This window comes from Xenia sp. Carnegie-2017, unplaced genomic scaffold (assembly GCF_021976095.1).
Source record: "Xenia sp. Carnegie-2017 unplaced genomic scaffold, XeniaSp_v1 HiC_scaffold_6, whole genome shotgun sequence".
In the NCBI taxonomy this organism is placed as follows: domain Eukaryota; kingdom Metazoa; phylum Cnidaria; class Anthozoa; order Malacalcyonacea; family Xeniidae; genus Xenia; species Xenia sp. Carnegie-2017.
In genome coordinates, this window is record NW_025813526.1 from 21,838,998 (window position 1) to 21,866,511 (window position 27,514).

Sequence of the window (27,514 nt, forward strand, 5' to 3'; positions counted from 1 at the left end):
GTAAATTGTACATTTTAAGGCATTTGTATGAAATTTGCATGTCGATTACATACAGAATACTATAAAATGGTAATACCAAAATTTACCACAATATTTTACAGTGTTTAATTAATTTGTTTTTTAAATGTTCGCCTGGACACAGTCTAAATCTGCATTCTACAAAACTAGAATGAATTTTTTGTTTTTTTTTTTCTATAAAACATGACTTGCATGACATGTCCTATATTTTACATAATTTTTTTTATTGAAAAGGAAGAATACTTGAAAAATTTCTCATGGTTGTCTTTACAGTTAATTCTAGAAGGCAATTAGATCTTTTAAAAAAAATAGGAATTTTTTTAATGCAAAGGCTAAATTACAGAACACTCTGCTTCATATATATTTCTATTGTACTGCTGACTAAGTAGTCATTGTATTCAAGTAGACTGCCTGCATAAACTTTGTGTGTCAGACAAGTTGATAAAAACCTTCCTAAGTGATAATAAAACTCAGTACCTCCATCTTTATTCCAACATGCAGTGGCGTCGCTAAAGTGCGGCCTGGGGAGGGGATACGTGCCCCCAAGTGCTCCCCATTAGAATTTTAGATAAGAGTCTTCATATGCATCATTCGAAATTGAAAAAGAAGCACATGGCATTAATGTAGCTCTTACGAAATTCGCACAACTTTACTGTAAAGGGAAGCATTCTATTAGCTGTGCAGACTAGTTTGCGTTGTATTTACCCTTTCTGAGTTGTTAGGCAAGTGGTGAAGATTTTAATTTCTTAAAAATAAACAAAACAAAACAATACTTGTACAATAATTCAAGTCTCTAGTGGGTAAGGAAGAACAAGTAATATTGTGATGCTTATCATGAACGACATTACACCATATCAAAGAACTTGTATGAGATCGTGGACAAGGATACTCGTAGACTCAAACTTGTAGACACAAAAATACAAATATAGTAATGACTAAGAGTAAGACTCATGAAAATACTGCAATTCTGGGAGTATTATATTATGAAAACATTTTATTAAAATCAATAATCAATCTACGTAACGTTATAACACGAAGAATGTACAAATCCTCCAAGGTTAAACTGGGAAGTTAAAAAATTGAAACTATTCATGTTTTGATAAGTATTTCAGAAATCTCCCAGTGCAGAAGCAATTTTTAAGGCCATTTCGCTAGCGACTGACGTGGTACAAGTTCCCCCCTCCCCCACTCGCAAAATCCTGTTGACGCCACTACCAAAATGTAGCAAAATGTCTAAATGCAGGAAAACTAAAATGTCCAATTGCGTTGTTTTCAGCTGCCATCCTCGATATTCATTTACACGTACAAGTAAAACTGTAACATTACGTAGCTATGTTTGATCTTCAACAATTTTAGTTGTCTATAAACTCTAATTAAAGAACCAATTTCTGTTGATATTAATAATTTTATGACCCCTAGATGCAGTCAAGAGAAGAAATTAATAACTTCTACCTGCAGAAAATACTTACAGATGTTACAAAGAAACTTGTTGGTTTATTTATCCAAGAGTGGAACATTAATTACAAAAAATCCCACGGAGAATGGGAAAATACAAACGTTAGTGGTCAGAAGTTGTTCAAAATTGAAAAACAAAAGAAACCTCATGACAAACATATTCTGTCAAAATTTCAAAGATGGTGACACCAGTAAGTGGGATTGTACGACACTATTTGCAGCAATATTGTATTCCAACTCAATTGGAACAAAAATTGATCCAAAAGTTAGAGCTGCTGTGAATGAACTTCGTAATGTAAGAAACAAAACGCTCATAATAAAGATAAAAGTATCTGATTCGAATTTCACACAATGGTTTGTGATATTGAAAAGTCATTTCAAGATCTAGGATTTTCATTCACTGAAATTAAAAAATAAAAAGTCAACGAAACATTTTATTCTTTTCAAGTACTTCCTTGCAAATCAAATCACGATGTGGTTAAACGTACAGAGTTACTTAATCAAATCACAGCAGATCTCAATAACTTGCGCAGTACTAACAATAATGAACTAACATATTACTATATTTCTGGTAATCCTGGCAGTGGTAAATCTCAATTAGCTAGACAAATTTGTGAAGAAATGTATAACTCGTTTGACTGGGAAAAGAAACGACATTTGTGATGACACTCGAAGGAAAAGATATCGACTCTCTTTGAAAACTTATGCTGAACTTTGTCAACGATTTAACAATGATAAAACTGTCATTGAAAATATTCTGAAAGAAGCAAAAGCAGCGAAGACAAAATTAAAGATTTTCAATTATTGCTGACACAACAACTGAAATCTTGGCAAACATGGTGGATTGTTGTAGATAACGTGGTTGAACTTCATAAAATTTATCCATTATTACCTCAAGTTGGTGATCATAGCTGGAAAAATGGTCAAATTATAGTAACTGTCCAAAATACAGATGCTATACCACCAGATGGAAATCTAAATAAACACATTTCAGTTAGTCATGGTATGAACAATGAAGAATGTCGACAACTTCTATCTGTCTTTTCTGATATTCATAATAAAGATGAAAAATTTTAAAGGATTTATCAGACAAATTAGATCGTCAACCGTTGTTCCTGGCAAATGCTGCTTCCTACGTAGGTAGTGTAAAAGTGTAAATCCGACATTCACGTGGGAGCAATATTTTGATAAGTTGAATGAAGGAGAGCGACAGAACATGGATGGCAATTTTCAAAAATAAACACATCTTACTTAGGAATGAAAACTGTTATGTTAGCAGTAAAAAAATGCTGAAGAATCCATCTTGTTGGAACATGTTTTAAACTTTTCTCAATAATATCTTTCGATCCCTTACCACAAGATGTTATAATACAATTTATTAAAAGCATTGATCCACAAAATCTGCAGAAGATATCTGTCTTCAATTAAAGCATTGTTCTTTATTCCTTCAAACGGAAAACAACGACATCCGCCTGCACAGCGTTGTACACGAAGCCATCATAAATTATTCGTCGCAGACCTTTGGCTGTAAACAAAACGAAAACAATTCTAAAAAATCTGCAGCTGATCTTGCCTGTCAAGTTGCTTGGGCACTAAATCATTTTGCAGACAGAGAAGATGAAATCAAAATAATTCCACATCTAATTAAATTCATAACAAATTCATCATTTCAACATTTCTAAATAAGTTGGATCGATGTAAAATCATCAAACAAAACTTTGATGAAAGAAATTGGAAATTTGCAAAATATTTTGTAGATGTTTCGAAAGATTTTGCAACTATAAACTTGCAACTAAAAGTAATTTTTATGAAATAACAGAAATTCAAACTAAAGTGTTAGGGTGTTTATTGGTATTGATGTTTCATATTCGTACAACGAGCTGAGTTCCTTTGCTTTTCAAGAATGGAGAATATGAAAAAGCAAAGATTTTCTCGAGTTTATAATAGAAATTCAAACGAAAGTATTTGATTTGACCATGTTACAATATTGCAACAATGGGCCAATCTGGGCTTGGTTAATACAGATATGGGGAGAGTATGAAAAAGCAAAGATTTTATGAACGAGCGACAAAAATTACAACGAAAACATTTTGGACCTGACCATGTTAATATTAAAAGCCAACGCTGCCAACAATCTGGGTTCGTTTTACTGTAAAATGGGAGAGTGCGAAAAGCAAAAGATTTTATGAACGGGTGATAGAAATCGAACAAAAGCATTTGGACTCCGACCATGTTCATAATATTGCGAGAACGTACAACACCTGGGTTTGGTTTACAGTAATATGGAGAGTACTAAAAAGCAAAAGATTTTATGAACGAGCGATAGAAATCGAAACGAAAGCACTTGACCTGACCATGTTAATATTGCGAGAACGTACAACAATCTGGGTTTGGTTTACAGAGATTGAGGGTGCGAAAGCCAAAAGATTTTCGTGAACGAACGATAGTAATCGAAACGAAAGCATTTGACCTGACCATGTTGATATTGCATAACGTACAACAATCTGGGTTTGCTTTTGATAAAATGGAGAGTACGAAAAAGCAAAAGGTTTTCTGAACGAGCGATAAAATTCAAACAAAACATTTGACCTGACCATGTTAATATTGCGATAACGTACAACAATCTGGGTTTAGTTTACGATGATATGGGAGAGTACGAAAAGCAAAAGATTTTTATGAGCGAGCGATGGAAATTAAACGAAAACATTTGAACCTGACCATGTTAATATTGCGAAACGTACAGCAATCTGGGTTTTTTTATTGTAAAATGGAGAGTACGAAAGAGCAAAAGATTTTATGAACGAGCGATGAAATTCATACGAAAGCATTTGCCCTGAACATGTAATATTGCAAAATGTACAACAATCTCGGTCTGATTTACGAGCATATGGAGAGTACGAAAAGCAAAAGATTTTATGAACAAGCGATAGAAATTACGAAAGTATTTGGGACCTGAACCATGTTAATATTGGCGTCAACGTACAACAATCTGGGTTGGTTTACAGTGATATGGGAGAGTACGAAAAGCAAAGATTTTGTGAACGAGCGAAAGAAATTCAAACGAAAACATTTGGACTCCTGACCATGTTAATATTGCGACAACGTACAACAATCTGGGTTTGGATTACTATAATATGGAGAGTACAGAAAAGCAAAAGATTTTTGTGAACGAGCGATGAAAATTCAAACGAAAACATTTGGACCTCACCATGTTGATATTGCGTCAACGTACAACAATCTGGGTTTAGTTTACGACAATATGGGAGAGTACGAAAAAGCAAAAGATTTTTATGAACGAGTGATAAAAATTGAAACGAAATCATTTGGACCTGACCATGTCAATAATGCGACAACGTACAACAATCTGGGTTCAGTTTACAGTGAAATGGGAGAATATGAAAAAGCAACAGATTTTTTTGAACGAGCGATGAAAATTCAAACACAAGCATTTGGAACTGACCATGTTAATATTGCGACAACGTACAACAATCTGGGTTCAGTTCACAAAGATATGGGAGAGTACGAAAAAGCAAAAGATTTTTATGAACGAGCAATACAAATTGAAACAAAAACATTTGGACCTGACCATGTTAACACTGCGACAACGTACAACAATCTGGGTTTGGTTTGCTACAATATGGGAGAGAAACGAAAAAGCAAAAAGATTTTTATGAACGAGCGATGAAAATTCAAACGAAAGCATTTGGACCTGACCATGTTAATATTGCGGACAACGTACAACAATCTGGGTTTGGTTTACAAATGATATGGGGAGTATGAAAAAAGCAAAAGATTTTTATGAACGAACGATAGAAATTCAAACAAAAGCAATTGGACCTGACCATGTTAGTATTGCGGCAACGTACAACAACCTGGGTTCGGTTTACTATGATATGGGAGAGTACGAAAAAGCAAAAGATTTGTGTGAACGAGCAGTAAAAATTAAAACAAAAGCATTTGGACCTAATCATGTACAGCAGTAATATACAGCAATCTTTATTTGGTTATAAACAAACTTTAGATATTGAAACTGAAGCATTTGGACTTCTATTTATCTTTTATTTGCTAGAAGCTAAAATACTCATGTCTTTGAGAAAACGTACAAAGAGATAGAAGAAGAGGAAATGAATTTGTAGTTGATTTTCAATGTAGAAGAAAAGCAATTTCTCTTTTTATTTTAGGTATGTCTTTTTTATACTAAAGCTGATTAGAAACAGTTCTTTTGTAGATTTCTTGTAACAAAGGTTCAAATAACAACAGTTGTATATTTATAAAAGGTATAAATATATTATTGAGAATATTCAAACATTTGTATTTTCATGTTTTCAACTGTCATTTATTGACTGGAACAGTTTTTATTAAGAAACTTGTATGGAACTATCAAAGTATATTTATGAGTCTTGTTTGCAATATCTAGCTATTCAGAAGTTGTGAAGTTCCTTAAAATGAATATTGTTGAGTCATTTTCTATAATGAGAGTAAATGCTGATCTTACAGCAACCATGATCATGTAACATCCCTTTTGAAATGCTGAAAAGCCGACAAGATTTGCTTTGCATATAAGTATGAATACAGTCTTTCTATATTTATTTCTATTCATTCATATAATTTACAAAATATACTTTTTATTTATGAGAATTGTAGTTTTTTGAAATGGACATACAGTTATTGCTATTTGATTCAATCATACTTGATTTGGGGACTAACACCTTAATTATCGAATAATGTTTGTTTTTTACTTTGGAGGATATTTATTTAATGATTGGATTTAATCATTTAATGATTGATTCATATATTTTTTATAGTTCAAACTATAAAGGCAATGTAAAGTAAAGTTATAAATAACCTCGAAGAAAAGCAGGATATCATTGCCATAGCAATGACAGAAGGAAATGACACATTAACTGTCCTGACTACTAGATTTACTAATTTATAAAAACCTGTGCAGTGTCGAAGGATACTTGTTAATGGGGGAGGCACAAATTCATATATGCATGTCTTAATCCGTTGAAACAATGGATTTCAAAGGAACTTAATGTGGCAGAACATGAATATATGAATATGTACCTCCTACCCAAAATAAAGAGTCTGCTATGCCATTTATTTCCAGGGCATCTTGAAGAGCCTGACATTGTGTCAAAACACTAGTATTTCATTTTGCAAGGAACTTCTTTTTTTTTTCCAAAACGTTATTTGAATTCCATTAGAGAAATTGTGTACTAACTATAAAAGTTTATATTTGAATACATTTCTAGGGCAACACCCTCCTTTAAAGTATGTATCCATGTTCAGAGTGAATGACATGACCAGACATTTTTTTACATGTCTTTACAACTGATAAGAACAGTAAATGAGTCTATTCTACTGGTGTCTCACTACTGATATGGACAGTAATGAGTCATTTTCATTGCAAGTGACAATCATGTCTTGCTTTTTGCTTTAGTTTATACTTTCATTGCTTTGAAACTGATTCTCCCAACTACATAAATGATTTTACCACAAAATCACAATACAAAATGTTTTGGTTATCTCTGATCCCAAGAAAATCAAATATAAATTTAAATGAGATTTACTACATTTAAATGTAAGAAAAAGAACATTGTCACAACAATTAAGGTGTAAATCCCCAACCGTGAATAGAAAGAAATGAATCAAGTAACCAAACTATTGACTTTCTCCATTTACACTTTTAAATACAAATTATATTTTACCATTTACCACAGTGAAAAGAAATTTGTATATTTACACAGCAAAGCCAGTGTTTGGGCGTTTTAAAAAAACTTACTAAGCACTATAAATTTTACATGTAATTAATGTACATGTTAAGATTTTTCTCTTATTTAACAAAAGAACCAAACAAACACTCCAATTAAACCTTACCTACATAAAATTGAGTACAACTGTTGCTATCAGCTAAAGGGAGAAAGAAAACAATACAAGCCAGGGCTAACAAGGCATCTTGTTCCTTGCAATGGAGCCACAAATCCATTCCTTTCTGTAAAGACTAAACACAATAAAAACTTTTGCTGACAAGCGTTTTGATAGATCTGGCATTGGTGACCACCTGCCAATGTAATTTATCTTTATGTATGTTTTAGGTAGTGATGTAGCCAAGAAAAATGGGCTTACTCTAATTATGTGTGTCTGGGTCTATTTACTGTTGTCATCTCATATGTAGTGTAGTGAGTAACGAAAAGTAATTGAACAACAAAATATTTATTTTCATAGCACTGGTAGACTTGCTTTACGCTACGATGTCATGGTGTTATTAAAGGGCTGAATTCTGATATCTTCCTTTGATTCTTATTTTTTTATTTTCCGTAAATTATACAATTTATTTAATAAAATATACATTTGTTGATTTATCCAAAGGGGATTCCCCACGGTTCAAATCTAAGTTCTTGATACAGGTGTTTCAAAAAGGTAATTCAACTTTTATTGAGGTGTAAAACTGAATACATAACTGTAAATTTAAATATTTAAAAAGAGTTCTAGGTTCTAGCTATGGAATGCTATGTTGTTTGTTGCGATTTGAAGGAAAATGAGTAAAATGCAAGCGTTGAAAAATGTTTGGTCAAAGTCGCATTCTTCACCTTGAGCATTTTTCCATCAACATGAAAGGTGCTTCAGTTTATTTTGATGGTTTGTTGACTGACTATCAAGCATAATTCAGCAGATGTCTCATTTTCTGTTGTAAATTACAATCATCGTTCCTAACTACAAAATATGAAGTATTAACTATGTTTAAAGTTATATCGTGGGCGCATGTCTACGTTCACACGACGTTCGTTGTGTTTTCATCGTAATAAAACTTACTTTTATGTTCAAAGTGTTTTCTCTGTTGAAATATAATGGTGGCCCGTATATGCAATACACGAATAAATATGTAATTGCGTAAAAAATTATAACTCAACAAATAATCATAACACAAATCAAACTACTAGATACAAGTAAATAAGGTTTATTAAGTGTTAATTATTGAATAATACGCGACAAAAAGCTGTCAAACACTACTAAATCTTTCACTTGCGTGAAATGTAGGATCAACTAAAATATTTTGAATACAAAATACAATGGCACATGTTCCCAACTAGGCTTTCTTTCAACAACCAAAGCACACACGTATTCTCTAGTATTCTCTCTCCATTGAGTGGTATTCTCATTCGACAAACTTGCATGCTAACTCCTTTCAGACGCCACAAAAATCGCAAAATGTATTGTTGCTTTTGTGGTATAAATTAGAAGACAGCTTTGTTCACTGCCCGTCATGTGGGCGAAAAAAAGTAAAAACAAGGGTGCCAACGCCGAGATAGATCGTCAGCTTCTACTTCCAGTACTAATAATCAATTAATATGGGACGCCATCAATAGCAGCCACGTTCGCTGATTTTAAAAACGAAAGAGATTGAGAGGCAGTCCCATTTTAAACCTAATAAAAGAAATCGACAGGCAGAAGGACACGCAGCAAGTCAAAAGATGAGGTCATTATCAACGTTGGTTTAATGGAATACGAGTATGGTGAGGCGAAAGTACAACGGCAAATCTTTCCGTGAAGTTGACCAAAGACATGAGCTATGACGAAGTAAGGGAAAGATCAGTGAAGAAGTGGGAAGACTATGACAGAAGCTTCAGCCGAGACCGTTACGCATTGGTTTTTCCTGATGGAAAAATAGCTAAAAAGATACCTGGCTGCTGTGAGAAGTTCACTTTGAGAAAATACAAGGAAGGCCTTGCTAAAAGCTATAGCCGAATTACTCTGTATCTTTGTCCAGCAACTGAAAAGAAAGAGACCAGTATGCTACCTATTACAAATTGGTTAAGTGATGAGGAAAATCAGATTCAAAGGATAGAGAGAGCTATGGGCTGTGATTCTGATGATGACTGGATTGACTTCAATGTACCATCATCAAATAATGTAATTGGCAAATCCAGTGAAAATGTTGATGAACCATCAATTAATCTGAACAAAGCTGAATGTAATCATTCCGTTCCACTGTTTGAAGTTGCTAATTTCAGTGAGTACTTGTCCTTTTTATGTTAGTTTGAGTTTGTAATGTTTTCAGTATTCACTTTGTTTCAACCTAATTTGTATTGTAGGCCTGTTGGTTTAGATGAGAACATGGCTGTCCAAAAGCTATAAATGAAAGCATCCAACAACTGGAAGTATTGAGGATATAGTGTCACTGAATGATCAATCTGTTGGCCTGGAACGAAACATGCAGTTAGGTTGATAAGAGAGCATTCAGCTGCAGTTGTTCATGGGGAACCCTGTAGTGTGGTAGTAAGCCGGTTAAGCATGTGGGATACAGCAAACCTTTATTTTGAAAGGAAAGTTCCTGGAGAAGTATAGTTTCCCTGGTGTCACTTTCGCTTCATTTGAGAAGCAGGATGCTATCGGGATAATGGTGGTCCCCGTCGTGAGTTTTTTCATCTGCTCCTTTGGTGCAATATCTAAAGAAAGTGGCACCTTATAAGGCGCCATAAGAAATGCTTTACAATTTTATTCATCAGGCATATATAATTGTCAGTGCGTATGTTGTACATAACTGTTGAAAGTTACCATAGCCAAAATTTAAACATAAATTTTATGCATCATTGTTTGCAATTTTATGCATATTTTGTATTACTCAACATATGATTAACTTAACTAGATAGCAAGATTTTTGATTTAGATACACCAGAAGGCCATGTTATAAGAGCTAATTTCTGGCAGCATTGTAAAGTGGTGCATTTGCTGTGGTTGGAAAGATGTTGGCAACTAAGATTGTACAGGGAGGAGAGAGTTACCACAACCTTGGCCCTGGTGTATGTCAATATATCAGGTGGGTTTGATGAGCCATTTCCATTGTCGATGAAGTTCCAAATAAAGCAACATCTGAACATCTCTAAAAGGAGGTATGTATTATGTATCGACAAAGAATTAGGACATTTTAATCAGCTATTTCATTCCATCAAAGTTAAATGTTTATCAAACACATTGAACACTTTCTTTATTTTCCACCTTAGTTAATTCAGCAAAATCCCAAATGGAACTTGACAACTTGTGGAAGGAATGTTCATGGAAATTTGACGTAGATGGTATGCCTTGAACATTGCCCTGCAACAACAAGACACCCTGGTCAAAGAGATAACCAAATACTTGTCATAAATACAAATGCAAGTCCATGTTGGATCAATTTATTGAAGGACTTTCATATTATGGGGTATGATATTTTAACATTATATTGTTTTATTGTTTGTAGATAAAGAATAAGAAAATATTTTATTATAAAATAAAATATGAGACACTAATTCATCATAATAGGTATTAGAGTTCATCAGAAAGAAAAAGGAATGGCCCATCACATATGCAAGAAGAAACATGGTAACCTATCAGTGCAAGAAGTTTTGGAGCAATTGAGTCCTGCTCTTGCACCTCAGGGCAACCAAAGAAGGATATCTGAGGAAGTCATTATGGCAAATTTCATTTATTTTAAAATCAATTGAAGGTAATATGTGTTTATTTATTACTGATAATGTTGCAATACTTTGCTTACTTAATCCTTTCCCGGTTTTCAGATGGTAATTTTGCAAAAAGTTTGAGGATTTCAGATGTGGAACTCACTGACCAAGAAAAAACTTTTATTCCGCACTGACACCAAGCCATGTGTTGTTGTTTGCCACTGGGGCTGCTAGCATACCATCTATAGGCTTTGACCCAAAGGGGGTTTAGCCTGGATGTGATAAATTTTGACGACGAAGAGTTTTGACTTTCTTTTGTTTTACACCTTGAGGATCAAGTTCCTTTAGGATAACTCTAACGACATCTCGTTGAACCTGCACACCTTCACTTCGCAATGTATGACAAACCGCACGATAACCGCCTGAACAACAGCCAGAAATCGTCAAGCTTTTGCTAAATACGAGTTTTAACATTATCTGCTATAAATAATGTCTTTCTGTTTGGCTCCAAGATAGTGAAGTTTTGTGTATTTCAAGGTTCTCAAAGAAATTTTGATGCTATGGTATTGAGACAAAAACAAAGTATCTTGGAAAATCAGCCTTGTTTTTAACGCTCTATAACTTTCTGCAAAGATGGATTTTCAGCGACCTTGACTATTCATTTTCCAAAATAAAATGCGCTCGAAATCGCTGCATTATACGCTGTAACTCTAATTAATCTAAGTAGTTTCTTCGTTTTTATAATCGTTTTATGGATGAATAGCAGTAACAGGACTATTCGTAAAGTGTTCCCTTATGATCGTTGATGTTCACAGATGCGACATTTTGTTGTGTATTGAGAAATAATATTTTGCATAAAGTATTTATGTTAATGTTTATATAAAAGGAGTTGGTATATTGTGAAATATTTAGTTGTGTATTTTCCACTCTTCGTGCATTTAAACTTCTTTATGCGAGAATATATTTTGAATTTTGTAACTGAAAAAATTTATTTATGCATTTCAACTTTTAGTTAGTGTGCTCATATATTCACATTCGTGTATTGCACATACGGCCACCGTAGTTTATCGATTTTCTGAACTTCCTAAATTATAAATCTTAATTTTTGAGCTATCTTATTTTGTAAAAGGCTGGCTGCTCCGTTTTCCTTTATGTTTACTTCAGTTAGTTTGCATGTAAGTCAGGATGTTCAATAATTGAAATAAATAATAGTAACCAGAAAGGTTTATTTGCATAAAGCTTCCTAATCAAAACGTCTTTGTTTTTACTTCAGTCATAGCTAAAATAAAAAATTTGCATTTCATATTCTATTGGGTATGACCAGAATTCAATATTTTACAATAAAAACAGCGGGTGATTAAAATCAAGCATTTATTGAACATTCCAAATTCTTTATTATTAAGAAAAAGCAAACACATCATGTAGTTGGTTGCGTCGTTTTTAATCTTTCTGAGTTTGTTAAGGTATGTTGATTTTAAAGTTTACTCTCTTTATGTAATGGTGTATGATTTAATGTTTTAATGTTTTGTGTCCATGTATCAATTGCTTTTGGTTTGATGTGACGAATATTGTAGTTAAATATAACTTATAAATTAGTGCCACGTATGTTTTATATGGATAAATTTTCTTCATTTTGGTGGGATTTTAAACACAGATAAATTTTGGATACATTACACTTGGAAAATACGACTTTTCTCATCAATATCACAATTTATTCTAAACGTTTATTTCAAATTATATTAATACAGCAAAGCTTATAAAATTAACGTGTTGAGTCAAATTAATGAGAAACGTCAAAGAATGATAGATATGCATGTCATTCTGTGCAATAGTTTTACTTTTCTAACATGGCTTTATCAAGACGTGTACAAATTTTATACAATATAGGACTAGAATATTTACATCAAAAGAGAGTATGAAGTTTATTATCTAGATCTTTATATTTCATGAATTTTGCGTTAGATATCTATGGAACAATTAGTTGTAGATTTGCATGATCACTATTTTTGTGTTGTTTCTGTGTCTTTGTTGAAAGGCATTTTTGATGAATATTTGTTGATATTGTTTTTTAAACAATTACCACAAAATTTTAGATAATTTAACGTTGGAAAACACTGAATTTACATCATCGCTTACAAGACGATGTAATTAATCAAATATTCCGTTAATTCATTTCAAATATTATTCATACAACAGGTCTTAAAATCAACAGGATGTGTCAAAATAATGACACGTCACAGAATTTCAGTTATGCATATCATAAATGTGGAATGATTTTAATTTTTCTGACATGACTTTCTTCAAGAAGAACAACATTTTTATTACTTCTTATTAAATTCTCTAGAAAACATCATTTTCATTGTATGTAATGATCAACTGAAATTACTTATTCTTGATAAATTTTGATTGACGTCAACGTAAAATTTATTAATATTGACACAAAATTGATGATTTTGCCAAATTGTCATCATTCTAGTTACATGTGTCTTTTCAATTTGGTTGGTGTGTGCATTCACACTCATGATTCATACATTATGGAAATTCAGAAAATGTAAACTTTGGGTAAAGTTTATGGGAAAATTCTGTTGGTTGTCATTTAACACTACGTCACCAATGGTAAACAAGATATCTTGTCCACCAAAGCAACAAAATAAGTGCCCACCATGTTTATGCTAATATCTGTCATACTATGATCATTATATTATTCTAAAACAAAAGCTAGGAGGCGTCTTGTAAGACTATAAATTTTGGTACAGTTGCTTATTTAAATGAAAAATTATGCCTCTTACCCTGTTTACGCCATTTTGCCATTGAATAATTATCAAAGTTTTGTCGTGACGACAACTTTGAAGCAAAGGTTCTGTGTAAAGGTTTACAAGCACTGATAACACTATACTGCATACTTGTAAATATGTATATTTGAGAAATTTCACAATTTTCTTTTTAGAAAACAATGGAGAATCTAGTTATAAATTCGCTTGCGGTGATGTTATTGGGATATTTATGTTTTGTCAATTGAACCAACGCTTGTTACTAATCTCACGTGTCGAATAACTGCATTGATGGCTTGCAACCACACAAACACCTGGTTTCACATTGGGATTGAAGTGTGAGCTTTATTTTGCTGTTACAATTTCCATCACCAAAAAGGGTGCGTGATTGGTTGCTTTCTTTTAAAAAACGTGTAAATAGATTGAAGCAGTACTTTGTTTCTCAATGGTTCAACATCTGAGAGTGATTTCTCGATTGATATGTTTATTATCTGTGTGCATGGAAGTGTACGTTGATTGCAGGTGAGCTATCGTCCTCATTTCTAAGCCTTTCTATGCTCCATCTCTTTCCATATAACGTAATTCAGTAGACGTCTTTTTAGCTTTTCATTAATTGCCTATGCAAACGACCTCATGGAGTTAAGCTCAAATGCCCAACTGTCATACTTCTGGGGGTGTTTTGCCCGTCTCTGAATAAGACTATGCTACAGCCAATATTTTGTAAGAAACAGACACGTGGTACTGTTTTGTTGGTGTAAATGTAAGAAAAATGTTTTGAGCTTTTTGTCATTTTCTAGATTTTCCAAAACATTTTAGTGTTAGGCATGTTTTAAGAAACTTTAAATGCATGCAAGAAACACAAAAGTAAATTGTACATTTTATGGCATTTACATGAAATTTGCATGTCGATTACATACAGAATACTATAAAATGGTAGAACCAGAATTTACCACAATATTTACAGTGTGTAATTAATTTGTTTTAAATGTTCCTGACAGTCTCAATTTGCATTCTACACAACTAGAATGAAATTTTTGTTTTTATTGCTAACATGTCTTATGTTTTACATGTTTTTTATTGGAAGGAACATTAATTTTATGGTTGTCTTTTACAATTATTTAAAAGGCAATCAGATCTTTTATAAGAAATAGGAATTTTTAATGCAAAGGCTAAATTACAAACACTCTGCTTCATATATATTTCTATTGTACAGCTGACTAAGTAGTCATTGTATTCAAGTAGACTGCCTGCACAAACTTTGTGTGTCAGTTAGACAAATTGTTAAACACCTTCCTAAGTGATAATATAACTCAATAATCTTATTCATCTCTAACATGCAGTGGCGTCGCTAAAGGCCTGGGAAGGGGAACGTGCCCCCATAAATTGGCTGTGCCATCCAAGTGCTCAACATTTGAATTTAGATAAGAGTTTTCATGCATCATTCGAAATTGAAAAGAAGCACATGGCATTAATGTAGCTCTTACGGAATTCGCACAACTTTACTGTAAAAGGAAGCATTCTATTAGCTGTGCAGACTATTTTGCGTTGCATTTATCCTTTCTGGGTTTTTGCCGAGTGGTGAAGATTTTAATTCCTTAAAAATGAAAAAACAAACAATAATTCTAGAATAATTCAAGTCTCTAGTGGGCAAAGAAGAACAAGTAATATTGTGATGCATGTCATGAACCACATTACACCATATCATAGAACTTGTATGAGATCGTGGACAAGTATACTCGTAGACTCAAACTTTAGACACAAAATACAAATATAGCAATGACTAAGAGTAAGGCTCATGAATACTGCAACTCTGGAAGTATTATAATATGAAAACAGTTCATTAAATTCTGAAATTCTATTACAACATGACAAAAATTCATTTTAAAACTAAAACAAAATCAATCTACGTAACGTTATAACACGAAGAATGTACAAATCCGCCAAGGTTTAACTGGAAAATAAAAAGTTGAAACTATTAATGTTGTGATAAATATTTCAAAAATTTTCCAGTAGAAGCAATTTTTAGGGCCATTTATTACAACTGATGGTACAAATTTTGTTCCCCACCCACCGCAAAATCCTGAAGACGCCACTACCAAATGTAGACAAATGCCTAAATGCAGGAAAACTAAAATGTAGCCAAATGCCTAAATGCAGGAAACTAAAATGTCCATTGTTGTTTTCAGCTGCCATCCTCGATATTCATTTACACGTACAAGTAAAACTGTAACATTACGTAGCTATGATCTTCAACAATTTTAGTTGTCTATAAACTCTAATTAAAGAACCAATTTATGTTGATATTAATTTTATGACCCTTAGATGCAGTCAAGAGAAGAAATTAATAACTTCTACCTGCAGAAATACTTAGTATGTTAAAAGAAACTTGTTGATCTTTTATCCAAGAATGGAACACTATTACAAAAAATCCTCGAGAATGGGAAATACAAACGTTAGTGGTCAGAAGTTGTTCAATATTGAAAATCAAGAAAAAAATTTTGTGATAAACAAATTTGTCAAAATTTAAAGATGGTGACACCAGTAAGTGGGATTGTACGACATTATGTAAAGCAATATTGTTTACCAACTCAATTGGAACAAAATTGATCCAAAAGTTAGAGCTGCTGGATAAACTTCGTGATGTAAGAAACAAAATCGCTCATAATAAAGAGAAAAGTATCTGATACCGAATTTACAAAATGGTTTGTGATATTGAAAACTCATTTCAAGATCTAGGATTTTCATTCACTGAAATTAATAAAATAAAAAGTGAACGAAACAGTTTAATCTTTTCAAGTACTTCCTTGCAAACCAAATCACGATGGTTAAACGTACAGAATTACTTAATCAAATCACAGCAGATCTCAATAACTTGCGCAGTAACAATAATGAACTAACATATTACTATATTTCTGGTAATCCTGGCAGTGGTAAATCTCAATTAGCCAGACAAATTTGTGAAGAAATGTATAACTCAGTTTGACTGGGAAAAGAAAACGACATTTGTGATGACACTCGAAGGAAAGATATCGACTCTCTTTTGAAAACTTATGTAGACCTTTATAAACGATTAAACAATGATAAAACTGTCATTGAAAATATTCTAAAAGAAGCAAAAGCAGCGAAGACAAAATAAAGATTTTCAATTATTGCTGACACAACAACTGAAATCTTGGCAAACATGGTGGATTGTTGTAGATAACGTGGTTGAACTTCATAAAATTTATCCATTATTACCTCAAGTTGGTGATCATAGCTGGAAAAATGGTCAAATTATAGTAACTGTCAAAATACAGATGCTATACCACCAGATGGAAATCTAAATAAACACATTTCAGTTAGTCATGGTATGAACAATGAAGAATGTCGACAACTTCTATCTGTCTTTTCTGATATTCATAATAAAGATGAAAATTTTAAAGGATTTATCAGACAAATTAGATCGTCAACCGTTGTTCCTGGCAAATGCTGCTTCCTACGTAGGTAGTGTAAAAGTGTAATCCGACATTCACGTGGGAGCAATATTTTGATAAGTTGAATGAAGGAGAGCGACAGAACATGGATGGCAATTTTCAAAAATAAACACATCTTACTTAGGAATGAAAACTGTTATGTTAGCAGTACAAAAAAATGCTGAAGAATCCATCTTGTTGGAACATGTTTTTAAACTTTTCTCAATATCTTTCGATCCCTTACCACAAGATGTTATAATACAATTTATTAAAAGCATTGATCCACAAAATCTGCAGAAGATGTCTGTCTTCAATTAAAGCATTGTTCTTTATTCCTTCAAACGGAAAACAACGACATCCGCTTGCACAGCGTTGTACACGAAGCCATCATAAATTATTCATCGCAGACCTTTGGCTGTAAACAAAACGAAAATAATTCTAAAAGTCTGCAGCTGATCTTGCCTGTCAAGTTGCTTGGGCACTAAATCATTTTAAAGACAGAGAAGATGAAATCAAAATAATTCCACATGTAATTAAATTCATCACAAGTTCATCATTTCAACATTTCCTAAATAAGTTGATCGATGTAAAATCATCAAAACAAAAACTTCGTGAAATAAATTGGAAATTTGCCAAATATTTTGTAGATGTTTTGAAAAGATTTTGCAACTATAGACTTGCAACTAAAATACTTTATGAAATAACAGAAATTCAAACTAAATTTTTAGGTGTTGATCATATTGATGTTTCACATTCGTACAACGAGCTGGGTTTATTGCTTTGTACGAATGGAGAATATGAAAATGCTAAAGATTTTCACGAACGAGCAATGGAAATTCAAACAAAAACATTTGGACCTGACCATGTTAATATTGCGAAAACGTACAGCAATCTGGGTTCGGTTTACGATGATATGGGAGAGTACGAAAAAGCAAAAGATTTTTATAAACTTGCGATAGAAATTAAAACAAAAGCATTTGGACCTAACCATGTAAATATTGCGCCAACGTACCACAATCTGGGTTCGGTTTACGATAATATGAGAGTACAAAAGCAAAAGATTTTTATGAACGAGCGATAGAAATTGAAACAAAACATTTGGACCTGACCATGTTAATATTGCGACAACGTACAACAATCTGGGTTCGGTTTACGATAATATGAGAGTACGAAAAGCAAAAGATTTTATGAACGAGCGATAGAAATTGAAACGAAAACATTTGGACCTGACCATGTTAATATTGCGACAACGTACAACAATCTGGGTTCGGTTTACATAATATGGGAGAGTACGAAAAGCAAAAGATTTTTATGAACGAGCGATAGAAATTGAAACGAAAACATTTGGACCTGACCATGTTAATATTGCGACAACGTACAACAATCTGGGTTTGGTTTACATAAAATGGGAGAGTACGAAAAGCAAAAGATTTTATGAACGAGCGATAAAATTCAAACGAAAACATTTGGACCTGACCATGTTAATATTGCGACAACGTACAACAATCTGGGTTTGGTTTACAATAATATGGGAGAGTACGAAAAGCAAAAGATTTTTATGAACGAGCGATGAAATTCAAACAAAACATTTGGACCTGACCATGTTAATATTGCGACAACGTACAACAATCTGGGTTTGGTTTACAATAATATGGGAGAGTACAAAAAGCAAAAGATTTTATGAACGAGCGATGAAATTCAAACAAAACATTTGGACCTGACCATGTTAATATTGCGACAACGTACAACAATCTGGGTTTGGTTTACGATAATATGGGAGTACGAAAAGCAAAGATTTTTATGAACGAGCGATAGAAATTGAAGCAAAAACATTTGGACCTGACCATGTTAATATTTCGTCAACGTACAACAATCTGGGTTTTGTTTTCAATAATATGGGAGAGTACGAAAAAGCAAAAGATTTTTATGAACGAGCGATGAAATTCCAAACAAAGCATTTGGACCTGACCATCTTAATATTGCGTCAACGTACAACAATCTGGGTTTGGTTTATGATGATATGGGAGAGTACGAAAAAGCAAAAGATTTTTATCAACGAGCGATGAAAACTCAAACAAAAACATTTGGACCTGACCATGTTAATATTGCGTCAACGTACCACAATCTGGGTTTGGTTTACAATAATATGGGAGAGTACGAAAAAGCAAAAGATTTTTATGAACGAGCGATAGAAATTCAAACAAAAGCATTTGGACCTGACCATGTTCATATTGCGACAACGTACAATAATCTGGGTTCGGTTTACAATGATATGGCAGAGTACGAAAAAGCAAAAAGTTTTTGTGAACGAGCGATGAAAATTCAGACAATAGCATTTGGACCTGACCATGTTATTATTGCGAAAACGTACAACAATCTGGGTTTGGTTTACAGTAAAATGGGAGAGTACGAAAAAGCAAAAAGTTTTTGTGAACGAGCGATGAAATTGCAGACAATAGCATTTGGACCTGACCATGTTATTATTGCAAAAACGTACAGCAATCTGGGTTTGGTTTACAGTAAAATGGGAGAGTACGAAAAAGCAAAAAGTTTTTGTGAACGAGCGATGAAAATTCAGACAATAGCATTTGGACCTGACCATGTTATTATTGCGAGAACGTACAGCAATCTGGGTTCGGTTTACAGTAAAATGGGAGAGTAGGAAAAGCAAAAAGGTTTTTATGAACGAGCGATAGAAATTAAAACAAAAGCATTTGGACCGGAACATGTACTGCAATATATACAACAATCTTCATTTGGTTATAAACAAACTATAGATATTGAAACTGAAGCATTTGGACTCTACTTATCTTTTATTTTCTAGAAGCTAAAATAATTCTGTCATTTAGAAAACGTACAAGGAGATAGAAAGAAGAGGAAAGGAATTTGTAGCTCATTTTTTAATGAAGATGAAAATCAATTTCACTTTTCATTTTAGGTATGTCTTCTTTATGCTAAAGCTGATTAGAAACAGTTATATTGTAGATTTCTTTTAACAAAGGTTCAAATAACAACAGTTGTATATTTATAAAAGGTATAAATATATTATTGACAATATTCAAGCATTTGTATTTTCAAGTGTTCAACTTTCATTTATTTACTGGAACAGTTTTTTATTAGAAATTTGTATGCAACTATCAAAGTATATTATGAATTTAGTTTGCAATATCTAGCTATTCAGAGTTGTGAAGTTCCTTAAAATAAATGTTGCTGGGTCATTTTCTTGTATAATGAGAGTAAATACTGATCTTACAGCAACCATGATCATGTAACATCCCTTTGAAATGCTAAAAGCCCACAAGATTTGCCTTGCTATATAAGTATGAATACAGTCTTTTCTATATTTATTTCTACTCATTCATATAATTTACAAAATATACTTTCTATTTATGAGAATTGTAGTTGTTTGAAATGGACATGCAGTTATTGTTATTTGATTCAATCATACTTGATTTGGGGACTAACACCTTAAATGTTGTGACAATGTTGTTTTTTTTTTTACTTTGGAGGAAATACTTATTTAATGTAGTAGTTTTAAAGAAGCAACGACAAATCAATGTTAATTATGTCTTTCACAATTTATAGAAAGCTTTAGATGATACAATAAGCACAAATAACGAGTATTGAACCATGAAAATTTACAAACAAGTTTCTATCTTGTCTTTGGTTAAAATTCAACGTCGCATTTAAAACAAGTGCAAAGGAACGTGAATTCTTCCAACAAATCCCGATTAAAAATATTAAATTACACAGCGCAAATCTTGTCATGTTTTCATGTTATCTAAGGTTCTCAGTTTCGTAAGTAAAAAATATAGTTACCAGTCTTAAAGACTTCAGTTGGAGGGTCCTGTAAAAATAATGACGTACTGTTATGTTAATGGAACGTGAAGAATAAAATTATTGATGACGTCATGTGGTCTTACTGTATCTTTTTTTCTTATAGGGTTGATGTAAGTATCATTCCCAGAATCCCCCAGATCGCTCAAATGAAAGCGTAGATCCTTAGAGTCACGACCATAAGCATCAATAAGATTCTCAAAGTTTAAAAGATGTGCTCCGATGTGAATGGCTGAAATTTATGAAAACAGACAAAGTGTTTTCGCATAGGAAAGAATGTTTTATGCAGTACGGTGCTTGAAAGTAAATAAAGATATGATCTTCGCACTTTGCTGGACAATTTAAGCAATTGTCTCATGAACCTGAAAAATTCAGGTGTCTCAACGGGATTCGAATGTTTTCACATACTTAAAAATCTTTAGAATTTCAATCATCTCATTTTTAAATCAACTGTAATAGATTAACATTAAACATGAAGCAAAACTTTACTTATCCAATAGCCATATGGGAAGGGGGTGGGAGGAGGGGGAGGGGAGAGGGATGAGAGGGGAAGGAAGAGAGAGGGAGAGGAGAGGGATGAGTGGAGGAGTGGAGAGGGGGAGAGAAGAAGAGGGAGAGGGGGGAGACTATTTCTTTTGAGATACCACACCCAATAACAACACCCTATTTTTCGAATATTCTATTTTCAAAACTTATTCATGATGCTCTGAATTTTCCATTATTTAGTAAAAGCTTATACAGGAAGAACAACTTACTGGTGAAGAAACAAATCACGTAGGCAATGACTCGATGAAATGTGATATTTTTATCGAGCAATCGTTGTAAATTGTGACCCATTCCACAACACTAAAGTTGAAATATCACAAAAAAATTATGTCATAAAAATGTCTTCAATTCTATGGTTAGGTTATCATTGACAACTTTACTTCCTATGGATGCTCTGAACTTTGTATAGTTACAGGAGTAATACTTCATATGGATGCTCTGAACATTGTATAGTTACTGGAGTAATACTTCATATGGATGCTCTGAACTTTGTATAGTTACTGGAGTAATACTTTAAATGGATGCTCTGAACGTTGTATAGTTACTGGAGTAATACTTCAAATTTATATTCAACACAATAGTCAATCCTCAGAACTACACATGTAGAGAAATTTATTTTCTTTATATATTTTTCATAATGGTATGAACTTTGATAAAGTGACCATGAAAGGTTGCTTAAGAGGGAAAGAATAGCATAAGAATATATTTTATAGTTTAGACATGAGATGCTGACTTTTAACCAATAAATTTATGTTCTATGAAAAAAGTGTAAGGGGGAGGGATGTCTCTTTGACCCCACAGTTCCTGAAACGCTACAAAAATAAATATACTGAAATTCTTCAGCCACTGTATTAAAAATCTCTTTAAAAAAACCTTAAGTTTTTTAATATTCCTCTCAAATTCCAGCTTCATTAAACTTCATACTATCTTATCATGTTAGAATTATGTATATTCAAATCAAATAACACTAACAAACCAATTTCTCCAAGAGTTTCGCACAAACGTTAGCAAATACTTATGTGTTGTAACCATGACAACTTTTGATATACTTACATCTACACCTCGAAGAAATGACATGCTTCGACAGACAGGAAGAAGAATTAAGAAGCAATTGAAATCAATAACTGCAGCTGATGCTCTTGCCCATGCCAAACCAGACTAGAAATGATAAACCAAAAGAATGTTGAAGGTTTTTTCACTTAAAAAATGATGACACACAACAGCTGCATTAAAATTAAACGTTGAATAAGTTTTTGATTAGCTTAAATATTTAATAAACAAAAGTCAGTGTGAATACGTGACAAATTAATGACCACAATTATCAAAATGTTCAGCATCAGCATGTATAATGGTAGTCAAACAATGTGTGAACAATGCATGCACAACTCTACCCCCTGTCAGAGACAATGTGTGAACAATGCATGCACAACTTGACCCCCCTGTTAGAGACAATGTGTGAACAATGTATAATGTGTGAACATGTATTGTTCACACATTGTCCCTGACCCGTCAGAGACAATGCGTGAACAATACATGTACAACTTGACCTCCCTGTCAGAGATAATGTGTGAACAATGCATGCACAACTTGACCCGTCAGAGACAATGTGTGAACAATGCACACACAACTTGAACACCCTGTCGGAGACAATGTGTGAACAATGCATGCACAACTTGACCCCCCAAGAGACAATGTGTGAACAATGCATGCACAACTTGACCCGTCAGAGACAATGTGTGAACAATACATGCACAACTTGACCCCCCTGTCAGAGAAAATGTGTGAACAATGCATGCACAATTTGACCCCCCTATCAGAGACAATGTGCGAACAATGCATGCACAACTTGACCCGTCAGAGACAATGTGAACAATGCACACACAACTTGAACACTTGTCGGAGATAATGTGGAACAATGCATGCAACAACTTGACCCCCTGCTAGAGATACAATGTGTGAACAATGCATGCAATAACTTGACCCGTCAGAGACAATGTGTGAACAATGCACACACAACTTGAACACCCTGTCGGAGACAATGTGTGAACAATGCATGCACAACTGACCCTGCTAGAGACAATGTGTGAGCAATGCATGCACAACTTGACCCGTCAGAGACAATGTGTGAACAATACATGCACAACTTGACCCCCTGTCAGAGATAATGTGTGAACAATGCATGCACAATTTGACCCCCTGTCAGAGACAATGTGTGAACAATGCATGCACAACTTGACCCGTCAGAGACAATGTGTGAACAATACATTCACAACTTCACCCCCCTGTCAGAGATAATATGTGAACAATGCATGCACAATTTGACCCCCCTGTCAGAGACAATGTGAACAATGCATGCACAACTTGACCACAGAGACAATGTGTGAACAATACATGCACAACTTGACCTCCCTGTCAGAGATAATGTGTGAACAATGCATGCACAACTTGACCCGTCAGAGACAATGTGTGAACAATGCACACACAACTTGAACACCCTGCTGGAGACAATGTGTGTGAACAATGCATGCACAACTTGACCCCCAAGAGACAATGTGTGAACAATGCATGCACAACTTGACCTGTCAGAGACAATGTGAACAATACATGCACAACTTGACCCCCTGTCAGAGATAATGTGTGAACAATGCATGCACAATTTGACCCCCCTATCAGAGACAATGTGCAAACAATGCATGCACAACTTGACCCGTCAGAGACAATGTGTGAACAATGCACACACAACTTGAACACCCTGTCGGAGACAATGTGTGAACAATGCATGCACAATTGACCCCCCAGAGACAATGTGAACAATGCATGCACAACTTGACCCGTCAGAGACAATGTGTGAACAATACATGCACAACTTGACCTCCCTGTCAGAGATAATGTGTGAACAATGCATGCACAATTTGACCCCCCTGTCAGAGACAATGTGTGAACAATGCATGCACAACTTGACCCATCAGAGACAATGTGTGAACAATACATTCACAACTTCACCCCCCTGTAAGAGATAATGTGTGAACAATGCATGCACAATTTGACCCTGTCAGAGACAATGTGTGAACAATGCATGCACAACTTGACCCACAGAGACAATGTGTGAACATACATGCACAACTTGACACCCTGTCAGAGATAATGTGTGAACAATGCATGCACATTTGACCCCTGTCAGAGACAATGTGTGAACAATACATTCACAACTTGACCCCTGTCAGAGATAATGTGTGAACAATGCATGCACAATTTGACCCCCCTGTCAGAGACAATGTGTGAACAATACATGCACAACTTGACCCGTCAGAGACAATGTGTGAACAATGCATGCACAACTCTACCCCCTGTCAGAGACAATGTGTGAACAATGCATGCACAACTTGACCCCCCTGTTAGAGACAATGTGAACAATGCATGCACAACTGACCCCTGCTAGAGACAAAAGCAAACAATGCATACACAACTTGACCACTAGAGACAATGTGAAACAATACATGTACAAACCTGACCCCCTGCCTGTGGAGATAATGTGTGAACAATGATACAATTTGACCCACCTGTCAGAGACAAGTCAGCACATTAACTGACCTGACCTGTGGAGACAATGTGAACAACATGCACAACTCTGACTCTCCCTGTCAGAGATAATGTGAACAATGCATGCACAACTTGACCCGAGACAATGTGTGAACAATGCATAATAACAACTTGAACACCCTGTCGGAGACAATGTGTGAACAATGCATGCACAACTGGACCCCCTGCAAGACAATGTGAACAATGCATGCACAACTTGACCCGTCAGAGACAATGTGTGAACAATATGCACAACTTGACCCCCTGTCAGAGATATGTGTGAACAATGCATGCACAATTTGACCCCCCTATCAGAGACAATGTGCAAACAATGCATGCACAACTTGACCTCCAGAGACAATGTGAACAATGCACACACAACTTGAACACCCTGTCGGAGACAATGTGTGAACAATGCATGCACAACTTGACCCCCCTGCTAGAGACAATGTGAACAATGCATGCAAATTTGACCTCCTGTCAGAGATAATGTGTGAATAATGCATGCACAATTTGACACCCCTGTCAGAGACAATGTGTGAACAATGCATGCACAACTTGACCCATCAGAGACAATGTGTGAACAATACATTCACAACTTCACCCCCCTGTAAGAGATAATGTGTGAACAATGCATGCACAATTTGACCCCCCTGTCAGAGACAATGTGTGAACAATGCATGCACAACTTGACCCGTCAGAGACAATGTGTGAACATACATGCACAACTTGACACCCCTGTCAGAGATAATGTGTGAACAATGCATGCACAATTTGACCCCCTGTCAGAGAGACACAATGTGAACAATACATTCACAACTTGACCCCTGTCAGAGATAATGTGTGAACAATGCATGCACAATTTGACCCCCTGTCAGAGACAATGTGAACAATACATGCACAACTTGACCCGGTCAGAGGCAATGTGAACAATGCATGCACAACTCACCCCTGTCAGAGACAATGTGTGAACAATGCATGCACAACTGACCCTGTTAGAGACAATGTGTGAACAATGCATGCACAACTTGACCCCCCTGCTAGAGACAAAGTGTGAACAATGCATACACAACTTGACCCGTCAGAGACAATGTGTGAACAATACATTCACAACTTGACCCTGTCAGAGATAATGTGTGAACAATGCATGCACAATTTGACCCACCTGTCAGAGACAATGTGTGAACAATGCATGCACAACTTGACCTGTCAGAGACAATGTGTGAACAATACATGCACAACTTGACCCCCTGTCAGAGATAATGTGTGAACAATGCATGCACAATTTGACCCCTGTCAGAGACAATGTGTGAACAATAAATGCACAACTTGACCCCCTGTCAGAGAGATATCATGTGAACAATGCATGCACAATTTGACCCCTGTCAGAGACAATGTGAACAATGCATGCACAACTTGAACCCCCACGAGACACAGAACAATGCATGCACAACTTGAACCCCTGTCAGAGACAATGTGTGAACAATGCATGCACAACTTGACCCGTCAGAGACAATGTGTGAACAATACATGCACAACTTGAATCCTGTCAGAGATAATGTGAACAATGCATGCACAATTTGACCCCTGTCAGAGACAATGTGTGAACAATGCATGCACAACTTGACCAATAGAGACAATGTGTAATGCACACACAATCTTGAACACCCTGTCGAGACAATGTGTGAACAATGCATGCACAACTTGACCCCCCTGCTAGAGACAATGTGTGAATGCATGCATAACTTGACCACAGAGACACAATGTGTGAACAATACATGCACAACTTGACCCCCTGTCAGAGATGTGTGAACAATGCATGCACAATTTGACCCCTGTCAGAGACAATGTGAACAATGCATGCACAACTTGACCAATAGAGACAATGTGAACAATACATTCACAACTTCACCCCCTGTCAGAGATAATATGAACAATGCATGCACAATTTGACCCCCCTGTCAGAGACAATGTGTGAACAATATGCACAACTTGACATCCCTTGTCGAGATAATAGGTGAATAATGCATGCACAATTTGACACCCTGTCAGAGACAATGTGAACAATGCATGCACAACTTGACCAATAGAGACAATGTGTGAACAATACATTCACAACTTGACCCCTGTCAGAGATAATGTGAACAATGCATGCACAATTGACCCCTCATCAGAGACATGTGTGAACAATGCATGCACAACTTGACCACAGAGACAATGTGAACAATGCACACAACTTGAACACCCTGTCGGAGACAATGTGTGAACAATGCATGCACAACTTGACCCCCTGCTATAGAGACAATGGAGAACAATGCATGCACAACTTGACCCCCCTGCTATAGACAATGTGAGAACAATGCATGCACAACTTGACCCGTCAGAGACAATGTGTGAACAATACATGCACAACTTG

The 27,514-nt window shown here is 34.8% G+C and overlaps 1 protein-coding gene and 1 long non-coding RNA gene across 4 annotated transcripts; one reads left to right on the plus strand and one right to left on the minus strand.

Moving 5' to 3' along the window:
- The first annotated feature begins 19,973 nt into the window (after nucleotides 1-19,973).
- Nucleotides 19,974-22,361, plus strand: LOC124458267. Of its 3 annotated transcripts, none has more exons than XR_006953106.1 (3): nucleotides 19,974-20,074; nucleotides 21,080-21,229; nucleotides 21,700-22,361. It is a non-coding gene; the product is annotated as an uncharacterized LOC124458267 (long non-coding RNA). The 3 variants fall into 3 exon arrangements; XR_006953105.1 differs by having other exon boundaries at nucleotides 21,080-21,086; XR_006953107.1 differs by lacking the exon at nucleotides 21,700-22,361 and having other exon boundaries at nucleotides 21,080-21,535.
- Nucleotides 20,670-22,673, minus strand: LOC124458266 (cytochrome b-245 heavy chain-like). Its single transcript, XM_047008317.1, has 4 exons — nucleotides 22,573-22,673; nucleotides 21,729-21,819; nucleotides 21,060-21,205; nucleotides 20,670-20,983 (listed from the first exon to the last, which is right to left on the minus strand). Exons 1-4 carry the CDS (start codon nucleotides 22,594-22,596, stop codon nucleotides 20,927-20,929), a joined length of 318 nt encoding a protein of 105 aa, XP_046864273.1. The 5' UTR covers nucleotides 22,597-22,673; the 3' UTR covers nucleotides 20,670-20,926.
- Between the last annotated feature and the right edge of the window lie 4,841 nt (nucleotides 22,674-27,514).